Here is a 20,463-nt window from a genome sequence, read left to right on the forward strand (position 1 = left end):
ATGCCAGGTATTACAACTGCGTGCCGCTGGCAGGCTGCGTGTTCCTGGGGCAGTCCAGGTCGTGTCATCCCCGAGTCAAGACGTTTGAGGAGTTGCCCCTGGAGATGAGCTCCCACAAAACGCAGCACGTAAGCCCCACCCTCCTGTCGTCTCGCCGTCTCGCCGCCAAATGTCAGCCAGCGGGTGACATTTCCCGGTGTCTCGCCCAGCCGGCACGTCTCTGATCTGAGCGTAGACGGCCCTGGCGCGGCTTCACTCTGATCCCCTAGCTTGGTTGTGTTTCAGCAGGACAACCAGACAGACAGCGGGATGGTGCTGGCTTCAGAGGAATTTGAAAGAATCGAACACAAGCACAGGGGCGCCATCTCCACAAGGTACAGAGTAAAGAGTCGAGATGTCATTTCAATAGCAAACAGCAAAAACAGGAGATACTGAAACAAAATTCAACTTATTACCCTATGATTCACCATTGGAATCCACAAGAGTAGCATCGCACTATTTGTACATCACTTTGTCCAAATGAATCAAATGTAAATGTGTTTGCGGAGTAACAGGAGGTTGTGTTTCTAGTCACCAGAGCAGCAGCAGTATAGAGCTTCTGACAGGCTCCCAGGATTCCCTGCAGCGGAGTGGTGTGGGGGGCGGAGCCAGCAGACAGCGCCCGGCCTTCCTCAGCCAGCTGTCAGGACAGACCTTCTACAACAACGAGTATGGACAGCTCTCGGAGGAGGGGGGCGTGGCCAACTTCTTCTCTTCCCCGGACGCCACATGCCCCGCTTCGTCCAACCTGTAGTCCATGGCGACAGGAGGAGAGCGGGGGTACGCTGCCCTGGCGGTGATCCAGCGAAGCTCGAATCCACCCGAGCATTAACAAGCCTCAGTCCGTTAACACCACTGAGAGCTTATAAGAGGACTTGGGTTGGATGTGATCCGGTGTGTCAGTGGTTTGATAGAACAAGAGCATGTGGGTCTCCAGGGAGACGTTAGTGACCACCAAGCTATACTCACATCCATCTGTGTGCTCCTCGCCCTCTCTCCGCTGCCCCAACCTGGACTGAGCCATCTATGCCTGTAGTTCTCCAACAAGCCACTGGGTGGCGCCATTATGTCAAATTTGAACCCCAAGTATTTTTATATCACCCATAGTTACACTTTTTTTTATATCTTTATCTAGAGTACAGAGTTAAAGCTTCTTTTGTGTATTTGTACAAAAAATGTCCCCTGTGGAAAGAAATATAGCAATATATCTTATTTTGTCACGTCTCACTTTATTTTTCTTCACAGTTCTTTTTCCTGACACCTCACAATCCTTAAGCTATGAACACGTAATTTTTTACTCAAACCAAGACTAATCGCATACACATCCTCAAACTTGTGGTGAGAGAAAGGGTTGGTCAAGAATGACAGGAGTAATTGTCTTGAGATGTCCAGTGACCAAGTCATATGACATGCTCTTTGATGAGGTCAGAGATGAACTCATTACTGGAAGATGTCCATCACCTTTGGTGGCTGTCTCACTGCTGACCTCAGAGAAACATAAACTCACAAACCCTGAGAGGTGACAGGTGAGGTGAGAGAGATGTGAGGTGATAGTGATGAGGTGGTAGAGGCGAGAGAAGGCCACAGGAGAGTACACAGGAATGAGTCACCTAAAGACCTCATAAGGCTTGTGCGTAAATATGCATGACGAGGACGACAGCGTCCAAGCCTCTGACACACACACACACACACACTGACGACAGCATGTTAAGTCAGCTAGGCATTCAGTTCCTCACCGCTGCTGTTCCAAAGTCCAGAGTTTGACAGCATGACACATTCACGCAGCCATGAGTAAGCACATCTGCCCTATCTCAAGGAACAAAGAAAACAACCCAAATAGCCCTGTCATAATCAAATTACTATCATGTTGACTCGAAGAGGGAGGCAAGTGTGTTGGGGTCATAGTAAGTGACAGACATGACGTGGCTTCTACAGCACCTTTATTTGTAGGACAAATTAAGTGAACGTTTGGAACTTAACGGAGCTAAGAAAAGCTACAAAATGTTTTTCTTTTTTTTCTCGTTGCTTACTGTAGTATTGCTCCCTCTAAAACTTTGAAACAATCTTACAAACAATATCTTCAACCAGCAATTACAAAGTACTGAATACAATTACAGGAAGTAAAAAATATAAGAAACTAGAACCTTCTTTTTGGCAGAAACTCCATGAAATTAGGAAATCAGCTAAGTAAAAGTCAACTAAAGTTCAAATCCATCAAAGGACACTAGGTTTGGACACTAAAACCTTTAACAGGCAGGATTGTCGGATTTGCTTTTAGGACACCAAATGTCCTGGCACAGCAAAGGACAAGCCACAGTAAGCCTGGTTCACTGAACAACTCATTACAAATGCTATCAATATTGTGCCACAATACAGACAGTGTTGAGGAAACAGTTGGACAGTAAGGTTACACAAGCTGATCAAATATTGGTCTCACCCACGTTTCAAGGCACAATGATTTTTACTCTGCCTGACAGTATTAACTTCATTAACGGTACATGACGGGATGATACACAAACACTGATGTTTGGCTTTCACATCACAAGGTATAAAAGACTGATCTGGTATAAACATGTTTGAGTGATAAGAGAGCTACAGATTGTAAAGAGACGGGCCATTAGAGTTATGTTGAGTCAGTATTATCATACAAGTTCTATAGGACACACACAAAGAAACAGCTAACTTCCTTCAGTTGATCTTTTCCTATTCGCCTGCATCTCAATAGTGTAAGGAGGGCTTCCTATCTCCATCCTGAAGGCCAACACTAGTAATAACTGCCATTCAGGAGAAGACAGGAAAGACCACTGAGATGCAAACTTCTGGCCTGCTAGGCAGATCTGTCCTGAGTCAGCCAAATCTCTGGTCAGTTGAAACCACAACGGAAGCTAAGGATGGCGTCGTCTGCAGCAGGATGAGATCAGTCTAGCAGGCCAGCCCCCGGTTATAAATTAAACGCACGGCTCTTGTTTGGGCTCCTCAGGACATCTTGCCCAGCTGGATCTTCTTCCAGGCCTCGGAGGCAGTGAAGATGCAGGAGTCTATGATGCCAGCCACGGTGAAGGTGCCTCCGATGATGGCACAGATCTGGGAGGGGCCGACAGGGCGTTAGAGGACAAGACTGGTACAAACAGGAGAGGACCAGACTGGACTAAACAGAACAGGGCAGATCTAGACAGGACAGGGATAAAGCTTTGGATTGGAACAACCATGTTTACATCCATGTGTTCTTGCCAGGTGAAAAATGACTAGAGGGCCAAGAGTCACTTTACACACCCTTGACTCCAAACACACTGACTATATCCAGTCCTCTGTGTTTACACTGAGACGTGGTCACACAGGAGATGACAATGTCCCGTTGAGATACAGCAGGTCCATGGTCGCACACGCACTCTCCACAAGACACAGCCCATAATAGCCCCGCTGTGGTGAACTCACCGTGGTGATGAAGCGGTACAGGGGCTGTCTCCTCTCGGTGTACTTGACTGTGATTGGACTGAGGTCGTAGCGGAACCATATGGCCGGGATGATCCTGCCCGTGTGGCTGTAGGCCACGTACTCCTGGAGAGGAGAAGCCGAGGTTGACCTTTAACCCTGGGGTTACGTGACAAGTGCGCCCTTACTGTGCTTGTTAATGAGTTACACCTGTGTTAATTAAAACGATTTATATTGCGCATTTACAGTCTGGGTTTTTATATAACCAGAGCTGGGGCCAAAGATCCTTCACTTTATTGTGCTGCAGAGAAATCTGCATTTATGGTTTGTTGACGAAATCATTCCGAGAAATTCTCAAGTGAGTGAACATGTTATGGCAATAAATGACATCCTGCTATGCTGATGCTTACATAGCCAAGAGGCTAGTCCATGTAAACAACATGCTAGGTGGAATATTACAATGTGTTCCTCCCAAGGTAGGAAAGTCTTGTTACCTTGTTTGCTACAGTATATTGGTAGGAGAACCTCTGCTTTCCCGTCAGGTCCTCATAAACCGTTGGAACAATCTTCAATATGTAGTCATGCGAGGCCAGAGCTGTTTGGAAAAGAAATAACAGGTTTTTTCAGTAGAACATCAAAATCTGACTGCCATTCAAAGCTCTGGTTCAGCTTGACCACTAGGTGTCTCCGTTTCCCATGGTTCCTCATTGCATAGCGAGTGGGTTCTCTGGACAGCGTTTCACTTGATGCTGAGAGGAGATAACAGAAGCCAGCAGAGATAAACAGGATGACGTACGGTTGGAGCTAAGCCTGTCAGCCCCTCCTAAGGCATTGAAGGCTCCTTGGACGTGGAGCACCTGTGAACACAAACAGACAAGGGAAGGGTTTAATCCACATCCAGCTTCCTGAGAGCCAGAACACTAGTGTGTGTGTGTGTGTGTGTGTGTGTGTTGGCGTACCGACAGCTTTTCCCCAAAGGCCAGCTTATGAATGTTGTGGGTCATGTCGGGGCTCTGAGGCTGGGCAGTGGCACTGTGGGTCGACACGTGGAAGTTCCCTGGCACCTGATAAAGGACCAAACACACACAGGTGAATGGACCAGGTAAGTCCCAGATGTCCCAAGGTCCACACATTCTGTGCTAACCACCAAGCTGTACCGCCAAGCCTCCAACTCACACGTTCTCCGTCTCCCCCACTACAACAATAGAGCAGATTTCAACGTTTTAGCCTTTGTAAACAATTCGGAAAGCACTTAATGTTTAACTTCCCACTGCATTCAAGCCTCATTTAACCAAATGAGACCGTTAACAGTTCAACAGTGAGGTTAATCATTTGAAATGCAACGGAGAAAGTGACGCATGAGACCACGGCGTGACAAAGGGGCTTTTAAGAGGCCGAACTATGAAGGCTTTTCAGCCGAGGCCTGTCCTTATGCACGCTCCTCCATTAAACATAACTTGATTTGGGCTGACTGGAGCCATGCTGATGAAGAAGGCTTCTGTACGCATGGTTAGGTCTCAGTGACAGCGTTTACATGGACAGACAGACTCTTAACCAGGAGGCTCTACAACACGGGGGGGGGGGGGGGGGGGGGGGGGGGGGGGGGGGGGCACGGGCACGGGCACATCAACAGTCGCACCTTGTTGATGGTGAACTCTCCTTCAAAGCGGCAGCCGTAGCCGTTGTTGAGAGGGATCTTCATGGAGTTGTCTATGTGGCCCACCTCATGGCGACCCATCTCATCCTGGATGTCCAAGCCCACCACTGGGACAGGGGGGGGGGGGGGGGGCGTGAAGGAGGGATGAGGAGGGTGGAGGGGATGAGTGGATGGGAAGAAGAGACAGAGGGACAAAAGATGATGGAGCAAGGTGGTTAGATATTGGTCTGGACAACAGATTTCACACAAACCACGTCACAAACAGGGGCTTATCTATTAATGAATAAACACAATCTAGTTACTGATTGGTGAAGCATCGCATGTCCCAACAAGGGTGTGAAACCAGAGCTTTAGCCAAGCACATGCTGACAAAAGTACTGACTCGGGTTTGTCAACAGGTCTGCGGTGGATGGTACAGTAGGCTCGCTAACTACTCTGTAGTTTTCCATGTTCTCTCGTGCTCTCTCCCTCTCTCGCTCGCTGCTTCTCCTACTTTCTCCTTGTCCCACCCCTCCTCCTCCTCTCCCTCTCAGGACAGCTCAGGATTGGCACATTGGCAGAATTCTATTTTTGGCACCGTGTCTGAATTTGTGTCTGTCTGTCTGTGTGTGTTTGTGTGTGTGTGTGTGGGTCTGTGTGTGAGATGGATGTCGGCTGGACCAGCCACATGCCCTGTGACCTTTCACATTTAAGAGGACAGGTTTAGACACATCCCCTCCAACCCCCATCCCAAAATACAGCCTGCACAGGCATGGCCGGGAGTGTCAACATGTAACTCAGTCTTCTCCCTTTTTAACATGAACACATTTTCCACGTGCAGGAAGACGTTCTTTGGAAATGGACATCACAAGCTTGTTAGTTCGTTGACTTTTGTGTTTTTCCATGAAGTCAAAGCAACACTGGCCATCTTTAAAAGGTTACTGGAGAGACTTAAGAGTCTAGACCAGAAGAGAGAAACTGAAACGACACAGACTGAAATACCATGTAGGACTGAAATGAGCCTGTCAGCCTGTATCTGTGAAACATCGTCATAACTGTTGTGTGCAGTAAAAAAGGAACTACGATAACACAGGACGCATAGAAAACGTCAACTCACGATGCCTCTGGAGAGAGGCACAGAGAGAACACAGTGCTGAATTCAGCAGAGCGAGTTAGAATGAGAATGCTTATGGAAATCAGGCCAGAGCTTAACAGGGCCGTGCTGCAGAAACAGTGAACAGCCACTGACATCACTCCTTGTGACCTTTTATGGGAGATAAGAGGAAGGAATATAGATAGTCTTTGTGCATGGCAGGCTGCGAGAGAGAGAGCTGTTTAACACATGCTTCACAGCTGTGTGTCTGGATGCAAAATCATCTCCATGTCGACACACTTTCATCTCCGTTAGATCGTCTTTGCCATTTTTGGAGTGGGACAAAAATGATTCAGTTTCCAGGGCTGGCTTGGTGTCTGGCATGAATTGAGTGTTTTGTGTTTATGTGTGTGTGTATGTTGTAGTTACGCTTGTGGTGTGTTATTGGGCATAGTTTCGGACGGGAGTCATCAGGAGGGAATAAGCAGTGACTGCTCTCCATCCTGACTTGGCTCCGCCCAGTTGTGACATCAGAGGGACTTACAGTGGGTCCGACCCAGAGCCTGTTGCTACTGGGAGCCACGCCCACAGACAGGTCTGACAACATGTGGGTTTACCCCCGGGTCATAGTGTCAACTTCATCTAAGGTTGGGTACGCAAGACATGACGTAAAATACGGGAAGATGAACAGTTTTGAGTCTAGCTTAAGTCAATGTAGGCAATGTCGGTATAGGGCTTTTGTTTCTATGCCAACAGCAGGTCATGATAAATGACAGGTCATTTCATTCTGGTTGATTTGGCAGAAAGAGGACAATGACTCATGGAAAGGTTAAAACAGTTGGCTGGTACAAGACAGGCCCTGAAACTGTGTGGGGAAAAACAGGGGTGTAATGTTATGTATTTACGTATATACTGTATACTCACAATCACAGTGTAAGTTTGGCAAACTGACGTTTAAACTCACATCTATCTTCCCACCACTGTTCTTATCAGGGTCATCCACATAGAGCTCATTGACTCTGAAAAACACATGACAGACACAGAGAGACAGAGACAAGAGTGTCAGAAAGAGAAGGGGGAAAAGGACTACAATTAGTTATGTGTTATTTACCCAAACAAAGCTCTGTCACAAAGAGCCATCTGAAAAACATTTGGGTACTTTTTAAGTATGCTATTACCCTTGTTCCAAAAGGCCATCTTCCTTGTTCTACAAAATAGCGAGAAACCATTATTTTGTACACAAGTGTTCCTCCAATTTCCTTCCGGCCCCTCCCTTACCATCCTTCCCCTTCCCCTCCTCTCACACACACACACACACACACACAGCTGAAAGAGCTGACGCATACACTGGCTAATTTCCTGTGAGAACATTGTTTTTGTTGGTTGGTTACACAAGTGTGTGCATCATTGTGAGGACCTAATCACTCCTTCTTACGTGGTTCTAAACTGTTCTAGATTGCACACACGGCATAACCACCAAGGACACTCAATGTGCAGGTGTATACGTTCAAGATAACTGCACATTACACAATGACAGTGTTTGTGGTGTCTAGCAGGGATGTAGTTTGTGTGTCTGCAGGTTGGATGAGTACTTACATTTCAGTGGCTATGAATCCTGTCAGTTCAGACAGGAACAGGAATATCATAAAAACACAGCACAGGATGGAGACTGTGGAGGAAGACAGGGAGAGGAGACAACAAGGGAAGAAGTGAATATGGATTTTTCAACTCGAAACCAGAACAAGCCCTGTGACCCAGTTTGTTGGTTGTGGACTGGGTGACCAACATGTCAATTCCAATCTGCTGAATAATCGGTTTCTAATGAAAGCCAAGTTTGGAGACGAGGCCGGTCCTAAATGAACTATGCAGCGCAATGTGCAGAAGACTGGCATCTGACATGAATGAAATCACCACTCGGTCATAAACATGTGTTCGAAATAGCACCGTTTTAACTGCTTGTGTTGGTTCAGTCGTTACACCGGCGTGAAAGTTTTCTCTGGAATACGGACAGAGCATTACGACTCCTCCAGGGCAGTGAGCTCATGCTGATTCAGTCACTCAAACGGCTCATTTTTGGTTTCATGTGCTGGGATTCTCACGTTCATCATGATGATGATGTTAGGTGATTTCACTTAGGGGCTTAGTGGGAAATATAACCCAAACAGGGTCAAACCGCAAACTTTAATCCTTTATTCATACTGGAAACAGGGAAAGGGCGGGAAATGAAGTGAGGCAAAGATCTTCCAAGTTTCCATTTGAAATACAATGCTTCTGGTTTCCAAAATGTCAAAAACACAAGCCTCTAGAATACTATGAGGGAGATTTGTGTGTTTACTCAGATAAATATAGGAGGGAGGGATCTGACGGGCTGCTCAACTGGACATCTATCCGGTGTAAGTTACTATTACAATCATGTGACTGAGTCAGAAAACCAATGCTCAGCAGGTGAGACCTGTTTATCTGGCAACAGTATCCTAGGACTAGGAAGAGTCACATGACATTGTGGTTTAACACACGTCATGACGGATGTGTGGTTTTCAAAGGGTTTACTAAAGGTAATGTTTAACCAAGACTCAAACAATAGGGAGTGTCTCTATGACTCATAGGTGACCATTTCAGGTTCAGGACATGTACTTCCTCTAAGTCTTGAGAGAGCACGTTCCTGGAGATGGAATCACCACAAAGCTGAGGAGTCATGGTACAGGATCATCAGCGCAATTCCTCTTTGTAGAAAAACTGGCATGTTGAACCTTGTTGTCTTGTTAAGTGTGATTACGGTGTCTTAATGGAAATGGTTCCACATTTTCCTCAGGGTGTATGACTGTGTACTAGGATATTCAGTGCACAGCTCTAGCAGTCCCAAAGCATTCTGATGGTACCTGAAGCCTTACCCTTTGTTTATTAAAACTAACCCTGCGTGTTTAATCTGGACGTAATGGCCCTAGGGCTGAACCCAGTGGCATGCAGCCCCACAGAAAATAACAAAAGGGTCAAATATTTGACCTTTTGTAACAAGAGGGGGCCTGTCTGTGGAGAAACACATGCAATAGTACATATGAGCCCCGGGGGAACATGTATGACTATCCCACTCCAAACCACCCCGGCCCCCAGCCACACTCATAACAAACGAGCTGGTTCAGATACCCAAGTATAAACGTTACTGGGGTAAAGCTACCACAAGTGGTCTCTGGTGATGTTAAATGGCAACCCATGTGGTTAATACCATGTTTACAAAAGTACTGACTCATTAGGGATAGGCTATTGGTTAATCATTGCTAGTAACGGATTAAGAAACTGAAACTATCACATGATCTTCCTGCCCCAGCAAGCAGTGAACAATCAATGCCATTGGAGGACAGCCCGGTGACAAATAGGAAACCATATGAGTCAACACATTTACAGTGAAGATTTCTTTGGTGTGACAGGTCTTCTGTCCCTGGGGGGGATCATCTGAGGTGACTTATCATTCCTACACAGGTACCGTGTCATACCACATCCCCACGCTCGGGAGAACTACCTGGAGTGAGACAGGTTCAGTCACCATGACAAGGGACGTGTCCCTCTGTCTCCATCGAGTACCTAAGTTGAGTGAACCAACTTCAGATATGACTACTTACTGAGTGCTCCTGTGTACGTAGGCTGGGTGAGGTCTTTGGGTACTTTCCTGTATATATCCAATCTGAGGAGGGGTGAAAAGAAAGGAAAAACTGTGAAAAAGAGTGATGAGAAAAAATAGGACGAAAAGGTAAACACAATGTGCTAGAGTGAGGGGGAGAGCACATTGTTTACCCAGAAGGCAGTGCGGTATTACAGAAGACCATTGGAATGTTAGCCCTGGACCACAACCAAGACAAACAGGCCTAGAGGAACACACACACACATCTGCTTCATCTTACAGAGCCTACATCATTTCCTTTACATTCCTGCCCTGAAGCTTTGACCTCAAGAAACAATATTGAACCCCCTGTCCTTTCTCCATCCTCGCCTCCCCTTGTTCTCAGATACAACACATTTAGTTTGTTCAATTTTTGTCTTTTCATCGTGACATGAAAGGCACATTTGATCAAGTTAATGTTACATCTGTATATTATTTGTCTTTGGACCATATCTGTAACCAGATTTTTTAAAGTTGGATCATTTTTGGCTCTAAGCAAGGGTACGGAAACCAAGTGATGAATCACAAATGTGTCTTGCTCATAGCTACTTCACTGATCCAACTCTTATTTGACAGGAATGCTCATATTACCCAGTTGGGGAAAGAATAAAGCTGCTACTCCACAGCTCAAATATTTAGGCTCACAAGACCCCAGAGGACTAGTGTCTACCCTTTTTAGGCATTTGTGCAGTTTCAACACAAACTCCATCACTGCCTCCCTGAAACCCTCCCACTCTCCTCCTCTTCTTCTTCTTTTTCTCCTCTTCTCTTTCACCCTCTCCCTCTTGTAATACGTTCCCACTCTCTGTCTCTCCTTCTCTCCTAGTCTCTCTCTGCCTCTATTCTCTGTCTCTCTGTCTCTCTCCCCCTCCTCTCTCCTCCACTTCTCTCTCCTCCTCTTCACCCAAAACCTCTACATCTGTGCACATTTCTTCCACAAAGTGCTGCCAGTTAAATAATCACTGCTGACGAAGCGGGGAGGGGGGGGGGGGGGGGGGGGGGGGGGGGTTAGGGGGTTCCTGTCCAAACCGTTACTCCGCTGTTCACTTGTTTTGACTTACCACCCCACCCCTACGTCAGTCATTCACTACCCATACCTTCCACTGGGCTTTTCTTTCTCCAACTTTCCCCTCACTCACTCACTCTGTTCAGATGCACTCTTTACCTCTCCTCTCTCCCTTGCTTCATTCAGCTTCCGTTCCCCTCTCTCCACACCCCCTCCCATGTCCCAATAAGCATTGTGATTACCGCTTCTTGACAGAGCAGCATGACAGGATGTGTGTGTTTTTGGGAGGGGGGGGGGTCGGGGGTGTTGTGTACCAAAGGAGGCCTGGACACATTTCCTGGATGTGGCTCCATTGTTGTCTCAGGAGAAACTTTCTAAGTTTCTCTTCAATTATCTTCCGATATGTCTTTACTTATTTTGTAACTAGATTTAGAATGAACACTGGAATTTCCTTTGGGATTAATAAAGTGAAAGGAACTGGATTCTACCTTCTATACCAAAAGGACACTCAAAGCTAGCCTATATGTAACAATAGAATAATCCTTTGAGGAAATGTTTATAATAGTTGAACAATAATATATATTATAGAAGGGGTTCTTTCCGTCTCTCTTCAAGGTGAATCTTTCTGTATCAAGGTGATAGAAGTGACCCAGGTGAGCTCTAGCTCATCACCTTACACCTGGGTCTTCACACTGGACTGGCAGCATCAGAGGACACCAACGAAGATGGCCTGAACATACCAAATCAGATGGGATTTCAAAATATAATCTGACGAAAGAATGTCTTGTGTCTAACCAACATGGACCTGTCAAGAGTTCAGCTCCAGGGCTACAGTGGCTGTAATTTCCTGAATTACACATCTCTCTCTCTCTCTCTCTCTCTCTGTGTGTTAGGACATGGTGTTCTATTCCGTCAGCTCTCATGCAACAGCAACTACAGGACACATACGAGCGGGTAAATGGAGTGAACTAACTGAAATGGTACATGAGTCACTGTGTGGGGTTGATAGATCAAGCCCACTCATTGCTTGGTCGTCCATAATGGCCAATTGGGGAAGTTGATCGTAAATGACAAAAATGCTGATTCGAACACAGTCGTAACTGGAAGCTCACAATCAGCAGTGCTTCGCAGTGTACGATCATCGGGCATGTTTTGTCAGTGTCACACTTGATGACTGCTGTGTCTAGTGATCGCAGCATTGAAGTTGCAGGTGTATTTGACTGGGGGTCAGCAAGGTGACAGCTGATTGTAAGAGACTGTCACACATACACTGTCTGAAGTTCAAGTCACTCGAATCAGGATGTAAGAACTTGTGTCAATAAATGTTTAAAATGTTAATCAATGTTTTTGAATCATGTATCAGTTTGTAGAACTGCAGGGTTATCTACACAGATAAATGATTTGGATTTGTGTAAACTGTTCGTCCTCATTGTGTGATCAGAAAAGCATTTGAAAAACATTTTGAAACCCCATCCAACTCCTACAGGAATTCTAGTAAACAGGTATGCAAATGCAGGCTGTGATCAGAACTCATGTTTTTTATTTGCATAGAGTGTGTTACACTATCTAGCTGTTACACTTGCTTCTTTGAGAGGTATAGATTGAGACTTTAGTGATTACTGAATTACTACAAATAAGGATTTAATTTGGAAATGGAGACCAAAGCGCCATGGGAAAGGAAACTTAACAGTCCATATTTATCAAGAATATATTTTATGGGAAGCTGATGGGTCAATATTAGATCACGCTTCTTTTATTTTAATAAGTTTACTGCAATCATAAGATCCACTTATGAGGTTTCTAATTAAATACTGCATGGCCAGCCAAATATATTTCCATTTTAATTACTAGTCTTAGTTTTCCAGTTGTACCTGGAAGTACTGCGGCCTGACAACCGGTCAAATAAGTTTAGTTTATTATCTGCAGAAGTAGGCTATGCTAGGCTAAGCTTGAGCAACGTTCCCTGTCCCAACACTCACACGTCCAATGACATAAGAGCCACTGGAAACGGTTACGTTGTAACAACTATGGAAATCATAGCAACAATATGCAATACAGAAATATGTTGCACCGCTAACTTGTTGGCTATGGAACTTGTGGTCAGGGCTTTCTTAAGATGATTCATCCTTAGACAAATTAACGTTTTATATGGGGAAACAAATACCGTGAAGGCACCGCGTTATGAACTAAAGCTTTTTACTCACCTCCTGACATCGAACGGCATGATGTTAGCACGTTTTATAGAGAAATATTGTACAATTCAATTTGCCCACGAGCCAGTGGAGATTTCTCTTCAATCCTACCGGTTGTTCGTCGGTACCGGGTTGACGTCAGCTTAGGACGCTTTGCAAAATCTTATTGGTCTAGAGCGTTTCCCAGTCCTCTGATTCTTCTTCCGCTTTGTGTGTGAGAGATGATAGGCTCAGACTACAGTAGTCCACACGTAATATGTATAGATTTCTCGTTATGTACTTTAAGGAATATGATGTAGTTCTTTCTAGTAGAGATATAAATAAATATACATGAAATCCATGTCCAGTTTAGTTTATCAAAGGTTTTTTATAAAATAGGGAACAGACCAATAGACAAATTTGAGAGGCAATACTACTCCAAGACTGATAGTTATTAACTGAATGTAGGTTGAAAACCAGTTTGGATCCCTGTATGGTTATTTTTGACCACCAAATAGTTATAGTAGGATTGTTATATATAATTTGGCTTTAGAATATTAATTACAAGTATTCCTGAGTTAGGTCAGTGATTTGCATTATATGTCATATGCATGTTAATATGGAACCATGCTCAACTGGAATGATCTATGGAAAATGTATGTTTTGCCCCTGGGCCGTGAAGATGCCCTTGTTGATCTCATTATAACCACTGCGGCTTGGTGACAGGAAACTCCACAACTGATTCCCATAACATTATCCTCCCAAGATACTGAAACATGAAAACCAAATGACACAATGTCAGAGTTGTGAAAAAGAAACCCTTAGCACTGATATGTTGATGATCAGAAGGCTGGATACTGAGTCACAGGTTGCCGAGGTGATCATGAGAGATGACAGTTACTGACAACAGTGGTAGCACACAGGAAATGTCTTTGTGGCATCCTCTGTTTCTGTTCCGTTTCTTGATGAGAGTAGTTACATCTGATGATGGGAAGTTAAAACACAGTAGGCCCAATTCATTTTTTCATGCACCTACATTTCCCTAATGTGTCTGTATAGACACACATGTCTACACCTTTATCAATAAATACTTTAACATAACAATAACATACTTTAGTCCATTCTCATTCTGACCTCTGTCTGGTTATTCACAGAATATTTCAACATTTCCTGCATGCGTAGTGTACCTTGTTCATGGAGAACCTTTTTGGGTGGGCTACATAGTACATACTGTTTTCAGAACGCGGGGTTCCTTTCAACCCACTATGTTTGTTACATTCCAGCTGCTCAGTAAGTAGCTCATAGTTGACTCATCACAGACGTGTGTGAGGTAGGCCTACAAAAAATGGGTAAAGTATCTGCAAGATACATGGCTTCCCGCCAGAGCAATTTCTTTCTCTCTCTCGCTTGTCCTTTCTAACCAACACTTTTTGTTGAGATTTTTCCCCCTTTCAGATGCAACTAGAGCCAAACTCAGCACCAAAAGTTCTGCTTCCCTCTAACTACTGAAAATACTAGACTGACGTCATTACCTGAAGGCTTTTACTATACATCTTGTTGGAATTGTTTATCAATATCCTGGCCTGGCTTGGTGTAAAAACAAATCATTATAAGTGTGTTTATTTTCATAATTAATTAAACTTACATCAACAAGTATTAAAAAAGATGTAGCTTACATAGTGTTTATTGTTAAGAACAAATAATTTATCAGTGACTAGTTATATAGTGTGTGTGTGTGTGAGGGAGTTGGGCTAGTAATCAGAAGGTTGCTGGATTGAGTCCCCGCCGTGTCAAATGACGTTGTGTCCTTGGGCAAGGCACTTCACCCTACTTGCCTCGGGGGGAATGTCCCTGTACTTACTGTAAGTCGCTCTGGATAAGAGCGTCTGCTAAATGACTAAATGTAAATGTAAATGTGTGATGTGTATAAAGTATGTGTGTACAGTTATAGTAAGAAGACGTATTAGCGCATGCCTACCCTTAACGTTTCAGATATCTATGATGGAATGTGTAGGATGAGATGATGCATCATTTGATTTTACATGAGATAAGCATATGGCAACATTCTCTGCCTGTTTGGAAGATCCATGGCACGTTTTGCAAAAATGAAAAACAATACTAGTATGTCTTTGTAGTCAAGAGAAACACCCTCCTTACCACAATGTTTGTCAGTCAGTAACCAGCTTTTTTTGTTCCTCTTTATTACAAGATATCTGAAGTGCCCTGTTCGAGTCATCAAACCACACCGGGGATTGAAAAGGGTTTCCCAGTAACGTTGTTTGTTTTCAATCACAGTGTAAGGTTGTTCTTTTTTTTGGCTATATTTACATGCATAACTCGCCTTAAAGATGTCAAGACCAAATAATACTTCCCATCTGCTGTTTTCTTCCTGTAAGCTCACTGTTTTGTTTCCACCGTGTGGAAATTTACTGGACCCCAAGTTTCTATACAGTGATTAACTTTTATGGTTAGCCTTTGCTCGCGCGACATTGAACACTATGTACCTCTGCCCAATAAAAACAAAGCATAAACTTTTATGGCCACCATGACAGGTATTTACTTATTATCTTGATACTTGTCAACCCTCATCTGAAGGAGAAAAATAAAAATATAATTGAACAATAACATCATGGAAAATTTGTCAAATTCTTCATTGGCAGAACTATGCTTCAACTATTTAATTTCATGAAATCCTGACAATTAATTGAGGATGACTGGGGTAATCATCCCAATGATGACAACAATGTGCATCATAATGATAACCAGCCTATTGTATTGTGGAAGCATGGATAAATCATGGCAATGGCAAAGTGTATAAACCAATATTAATCCAATCGTATCAGCATGTTAATTTACAAATTAGCTTGTAGAGTGTTCAATAACTTAGGTTACATTGTAACATCATATTTCTAAGGCCAAACACAATATGCTTGTTTTTTTTCGTTAAGACTTAGACAGACTATGCATTTGAAAAACTGTTCGCTGTGGAGAAGGGAAGAAGTTGGTCTGCAGTACATAGCGTACATGTCCCACATTCAGCCTCCCAGCCCCAATCAAGCTCTGTCGGTATCCTTCTCAAGAGAGGGCTTGGCTGTGTTGGCTCAATGACACAATGACGTATGTGCAAAGCGGGCCAGGCAGATTGCTAAAGTGGGTGGTGCTTGACGTCATGTTTCTCATTCATAAGAAGAGGGTTACTATAAAACCCTATTCTGAAGGACCTTGCGAAGACACAAGCTCTGAACAACTCCAGGGAGAGTAAGAATAATTTTGTACAAAAGAACAACTAGGACCCATGACAATAGGGAACAGACGGTTTTGATGAGGTATTCCTTTTTTAATTTTCTTAACCTTAATAAGCTTAACAAGAACAAAATAACGAATTTTTTACTCAAGGAAAAGAAACCAGTTCTCCACGGATACAGTTTTTAGGGAAGAAAGACAGTCTATTTTTCTTCAACTGCGCTTTATGTTTTTGGATTTTGACTTTTCAGCACGCCGCCCTACTATGGTGATTATGGAAGTGCCCAGCATCGACAGTGCGTCCCTCCGTGGCTTGTTGGACGAGGACGATTCCGCTTGCCTTGTTCTGGACTGTCGCTCATTCTTCTCTTTTAATTCCTCTCACATCCCCGGGTCTGCCAATGTGCGATTCAGTACTATAGTGCGCCGGAGAGCGAGAGGGGGCTTGGGACTTGAACACATTGTTCCTAACGAGGACCTCAGGAACAGACTCCTGACAGGAGAGTATCAATCAGTGGTGTTCGTCGATGACCGTAGTTTGGACTTCGGCCAAGTGAAAAAAGATGGGACCCTGATGCTCGCAGTGACAGCTTTATGTCGTGATCCATGCGGTGCCAGTATATTCTTTCTTAAAGGTAAGGAGCTTATAGACAAAACTGTCTATGATTTTATGGCAGGCCATACGTACATAGAGTAAAGTTGTAGTTACACTGTACCTAACAACGGCGCACAACAAATGTGAATCACAGCTGTCAACGCACCAGCTGGTGTCTTGTGCTGTAGAATAAACACATTGTGCTAAAATAGCGTGTTAGACAGCTGCTGGTGCTTAAAGCCAAATATCGATACGTGGAATTGAATGTCCGGCAGTACCCTAATATAGTGTTGTCTTATTAGGTGGCTTTGACACGTTTTCGTCGGAGTTTCCAGAGATGTGCACCAAACCATCCCCGCCACAGGGTCTGAGTCTGCCCCTGAGCGCTAGTCGACCCGAGAGCGCGGGCACGGGCTGCAGTCCATGCAGCACACCGCTCTACGACCAGGTATGTGGTCGCTCACACTTTCTGAATGTTTCAAGTTATTACATGTATCCATTTTATCAGCCCTACATTGTGGGGCCCTTATTTAATCAACCTGGCATTGACCGTCCAACTCTCCTTTCATGTTTGTGATCTTCTAGGGTGGTCCAGTTGAGATCCTGCCCTTTTTATATCTTGGAAGTGCCTACCATGCATCTAGAAAAGACATGTTGGATATGCTAGGGATCACAGCACTCATCAACGTCTCGGCCAACTGCCCAAACCACTTTGAGGACTCTTTCTTGTACAAAAGTATTCCAGTTGAGGACAACCACAAAGCAGATATCAGCTCCTGGTTCAACGAAGCTATCGAGTTTATTGGTAAGTACCTTCAAAACACCCCCCTCTCTCAACTGCCAAAACACAATCACCAAACCCAGCCGTTGCCATGGAGACCTAACACCCAGCCCCCTATCCTCGCTCCCTTTATTCTGGGCCTTGGATTTAAATTTTTGAAAAGTTCCCTCCAAAATTGACCAGCTGTCTCAGCCCCAGAGCCCCTGGTCCACCACAATAGTGGTTACATCATCACCCCTCAACCCTCCTTTTTTAAAGAGGTGCCCCCTTTTCATGTTGAACCACCAGGCTGAGGCCCCAGTCTGCTTCACTAGCCTGGTCTGGCTTGAATGGCTCCCTCCTCACCCCTCTTTGTTCTTGCTAAACAAAGGGTAGATTCTCCACGCTCACTGCCAGCCTTCCTCCCAGATCAATACCCTCTGCAGGGGGCAGCCACCCCTCCCTTATGTCTATTCATACCCCCTCCTTAGGGAATAACCCCCAAGCTTGCATCACAAACCTCTTTAACTGTTCTTCCTGTGTCTGAATGAAGGAGACCACTAGCAGCACTGATAGGCTGGATTTGCAATTTAAAACATAACTAATGAAGAAAGTTGAGCTTGTTTTTAGGGGTTAGGTTTTTGTTGTTGTTGTTGAAAGTATCACTGATGAACACAGGAAGTAAGGACTTTAAAGACCACTTTGTTTTGACACAGTTTCTCACCTTTCTCTTTCTTCTCTCTCCCTGTTTCAGACTCGGTGAGGAACAAAGGCGGACGAGTTTTCGTTCACTGTCAGGCCGGCATCTCCCGCTCCGCCACAATATGCCTAGCCTACCTCATGCGCACCAACCGTGTGAAGCTGGACGAGGCCTTCGAGTTTGTCAAGCAGCGGCGCAGCATCATCTCCCCCAACTTTAGCTTCATGGGACAGCTGCTGCAGTTTGAGTCCCAGGTCCTGGCCACCTCCAGTTGCTCCTCCGAGGCTGGCAGCCCAGCCATCAGCAAGAGCAGCACTGTCTTTAACTTCCCCGTCTCCATCCCCGTGCACTCCACGGCCGGGCCACTCTCCTTCCTGCACAGTCCCATCACCACCTCCCCCAGCTGCTGAACCCTCCCATCCGTGGCTAAACATTGGTGTAACAGTGTCATAAAGTGAACATAGACACTGGACAAAACGGGGAATAAAGACATTCTGGAGATGGATATTTAAAAGGCCAATTGTATGGCCTGTGGTGTAATTCCATGGACAATGACATAGGTTAGCCCCCATTGTGTTGACAGGATTATCTCTCGCTATCACAAGTCAGTATTGTTATCACGACATCCTGTGTTAATGGGAATGAGCCTCACTCTTCTGCCAGGCCCTACCCCACCTCTTTACAACAAAGAGCATGTGCATGTACAAGATTGCTCAGGTCATCTGTAACTGAAGTATTTTACCCCTTTTTTACAGTAATTGTACCATGTGATACTGAAAGTGGTGGCTGATGATAATTATTATCATTCGGCAAATGTCCTCAAGGACTCACTCAGAAAACTATTATGACCTTTCTTGGCTTTCAGATCAGTTTTATAAGAGCATTGCGGACATCTCGCGAAACAGAATCACTTCTCGGACTCATCGATTTGACGAACAATGAATGTATCCCCCTTCTCTTTCAGAATGAAACTCAGGCCAAGTTTCTTTTTAACAATTATTTCTGTAAGTGGACGGAGATGCCCGTTCAAATACAAATGCCTGCCTTTGAAAACACCATGAAACCCTGACAAACCTGACATTGGGTTAAAACAACCGTCAGATACCTCATGCCTCTGTACTGTGTGCAGCAGCTCTGGGAAGAGAGAGAGAACCCCAAAAGCACTAAGATGGGGAACTTTTACTAAAGAGACTGCTTTCTGATATGTGATATTTATTGAACTAAAGTAATATATTTCTTATATATATTTTTGCATATGTTTGTAGTATGTTTGATACAACTGAATAAACGCCATTGGTATTTTTTACTTAAAAAGAGAACTGATGGGCTGCTTACTTGATGAACACTTCATGGCATTTATGTATCATTCACATGGCACAATACATCGATTAACTAGATAGAGAGAATCCCTACTAATACCTACATTTGATCAGAAAAATGACCCCAACGTTGACCTTAAACATGCACCTTTATATGTTCTGACAAACAAGGTCAGAAGCATATGGTCATGAAAGAGCGTAAACTCCTATCATGTTGTATCCTGGGATGGAGTGGTGCGATGGAATCCTCCCTGCCTCATATCTGGGAATGTATCCTGTGTGTCTCTTATAGGGTCTGTATTAATGTCAGCCATTGTTCCGGGAGCACTCCGTTTCTCAGTCTGAACCCAGATGAGGCTATGCCAACAGCAGGGGGCTGAAAGGAGCAGCCAAAGAGCCCCCCTCCACCGCCACAATAGGAGCAGCTGCAAGGCGTTTGGGAAAAGTGTGACAACTAAAGACCATTCAGGGTGCAGTCAAACTCCATCCCTGTGCCGTCTGTCTCACTAGCCAATGAGGAGATGGGGAGATGGCCATGAAAGGGACAAGAATATGTTTGGGTTGCAAATTAGCCAAACATTGGCTCTGACCTCTCTGTAGTGTGAGAAAAAAAAAATTCTAGCAGTGAGTGATAACGTCCCAAGGCCTTCATTCTTTCACTGCCAGAACTGCCTCCGCCATCAGAACAGGGTTGTTGACAAATAAACACTTATTGAACTAAACATCTGATTGACTTCTTCAGGGAAATGAGGAGAATGCTAAAGAGTAAATCTGTGAATTTGACTAGCATGTCTCTGAGCAGACCTAAACAGAG

The 20,463-nt window shown here is 44.6% G+C and overlaps 3 protein-coding genes across 6 annotated transcripts in view; 2 read left to right on the top strand and 1 right to left on the bottom strand.

Moving 5' to 3' along the window:
• flt4 (fms related receptor tyrosine kinase 4) overlaps positions 1-1,244 on the top strand; it is a 28,768-nt gene extending 27,524 nt beyond the window's left edge. For 2 of the 3 annotated variants that reach the window (XM_047031847.1, XM_047032013.1), the window contains 3 exons: positions 8-128; positions 286-374; positions 571-1,244. In XM_047031847.1, coding sequence (XP_046887803.1) covers positions 8-128; positions 286-374; positions 571-793 — 433 coding nt within the window. In that variant the 3' untranslated portion in view covers positions 794-1,244. The remainder of the gene's footprint in view (positions 1-7; positions 129-285; positions 375-570) is intronic. The other variant, XM_047031935.1, reaches the window with a different exon arrangement.
• Positions 1,245-1,962: 718 nt separating this feature from the next.
• ergic1 (endoplasmic reticulum-golgi intermediate compartment 1) lies at positions 1,963-13,194 on the bottom strand. Its single transcript, XM_047032269.1, has 10 exons — positions 13,066-13,194; positions 9,818-9,879; positions 7,797-7,869; positions 7,125-7,219; positions 5,111-5,235; positions 4,431-4,535; positions 4,268-4,328; positions 3,966-4,066; positions 3,475-3,597; positions 1,963-3,123 (listed from the first exon to the last, which is right to left on the bottom strand). The coding sequence occupies exons 1-10, from the start codon at positions 13,083-13,085 to the stop codon at positions 3,016-3,018; spliced, it is 873 nt and encodes a 290-aa protein (XP_046888225.1). The 5' UTR covers positions 13,086-13,194; the 3' UTR covers positions 1,963-3,015.
• A 3,058-nt stretch (positions 13,195-16,252) lies between these two features.
• On the top strand, positions 16,253-19,669 carry dusp1 (dual specificity phosphatase 1). Of its 2 annotated transcripts, XM_047023043.1 has the most exons (5): positions 16,253-16,358; positions 16,527-16,910; positions 17,173-17,318; positions 17,456-17,675; positions 18,385-19,669. In XM_047023043.1, exons 2-5 carry the CDS (start codon positions 16,541-16,543, stop codon positions 18,738-18,740), a joined length of 1,092 nt encoding a protein of 363 aa, XP_046878999.1. In that variant the 5' UTR covers positions 16,253-16,358; positions 16,527-16,540; the 3' UTR covers positions 18,741-19,669. The 2 variants fall into 2 exon arrangements, with proteins under 2 accessions (XP_046878999.1, XP_046878990.1); XM_047023034.1 differs by having other exon boundaries at positions 16,253-16,910.
• The last annotated feature ends 794 nt before the right edge of the window (positions 19,670-20,463 follow it).

The sequence above is a fragment of the Hypomesus transpacificus genome, chromosome 1 (assembly GCF_021917145.1).
Source record: "Hypomesus transpacificus isolate Combined female chromosome 1, fHypTra1, whole genome shotgun sequence".
NCBI classification, from domain to species: domain Eukaryota; kingdom Metazoa; phylum Chordata; class Actinopteri; order Osmeriformes; family Osmeridae; genus Hypomesus; species Hypomesus transpacificus.

Coding starts and splice junctions, on each gene's coding strand:
- ergic1 (XM_047032269.1), bottom strand. CDS start 13,085: ATGCCGTTCGATGTCAGGAG. Junction 7,870..9,817: donor TACGTACACAGGAGCACTCA/GTAAGTAGTCAT, acceptor CTTCCTCCACAG/TCTCCATCCTGTGCTGTGTT. Junction 3,598..3,965: donor AATATACTGTAGCAAACAAG/GTAACAAGACTT, acceptor TCTCCTCTCCAG/GAGTACGTGGCCTACAGCCA.
- dusp1 (XM_047023034.1), top strand. CDS start 16,502: ATGTTTTTGGATTTTGACTTTTCAGCACGCCGCCCTACTATGGTGATT. Junction 16,911..17,172: donor CAGTATATTCTTTCTTAAAG/GTAAGGAGCTTA, acceptor TTGTCTTATTAG/GTGGCTTTGACACGTTTTCG. Junction 17,676..18,384: donor CGAAGCTATCGAGTTTATTG/GTAAGTACCTTC, acceptor TCCCTGTTTCAG/ACTCGGTGAGGAACAAAGGC.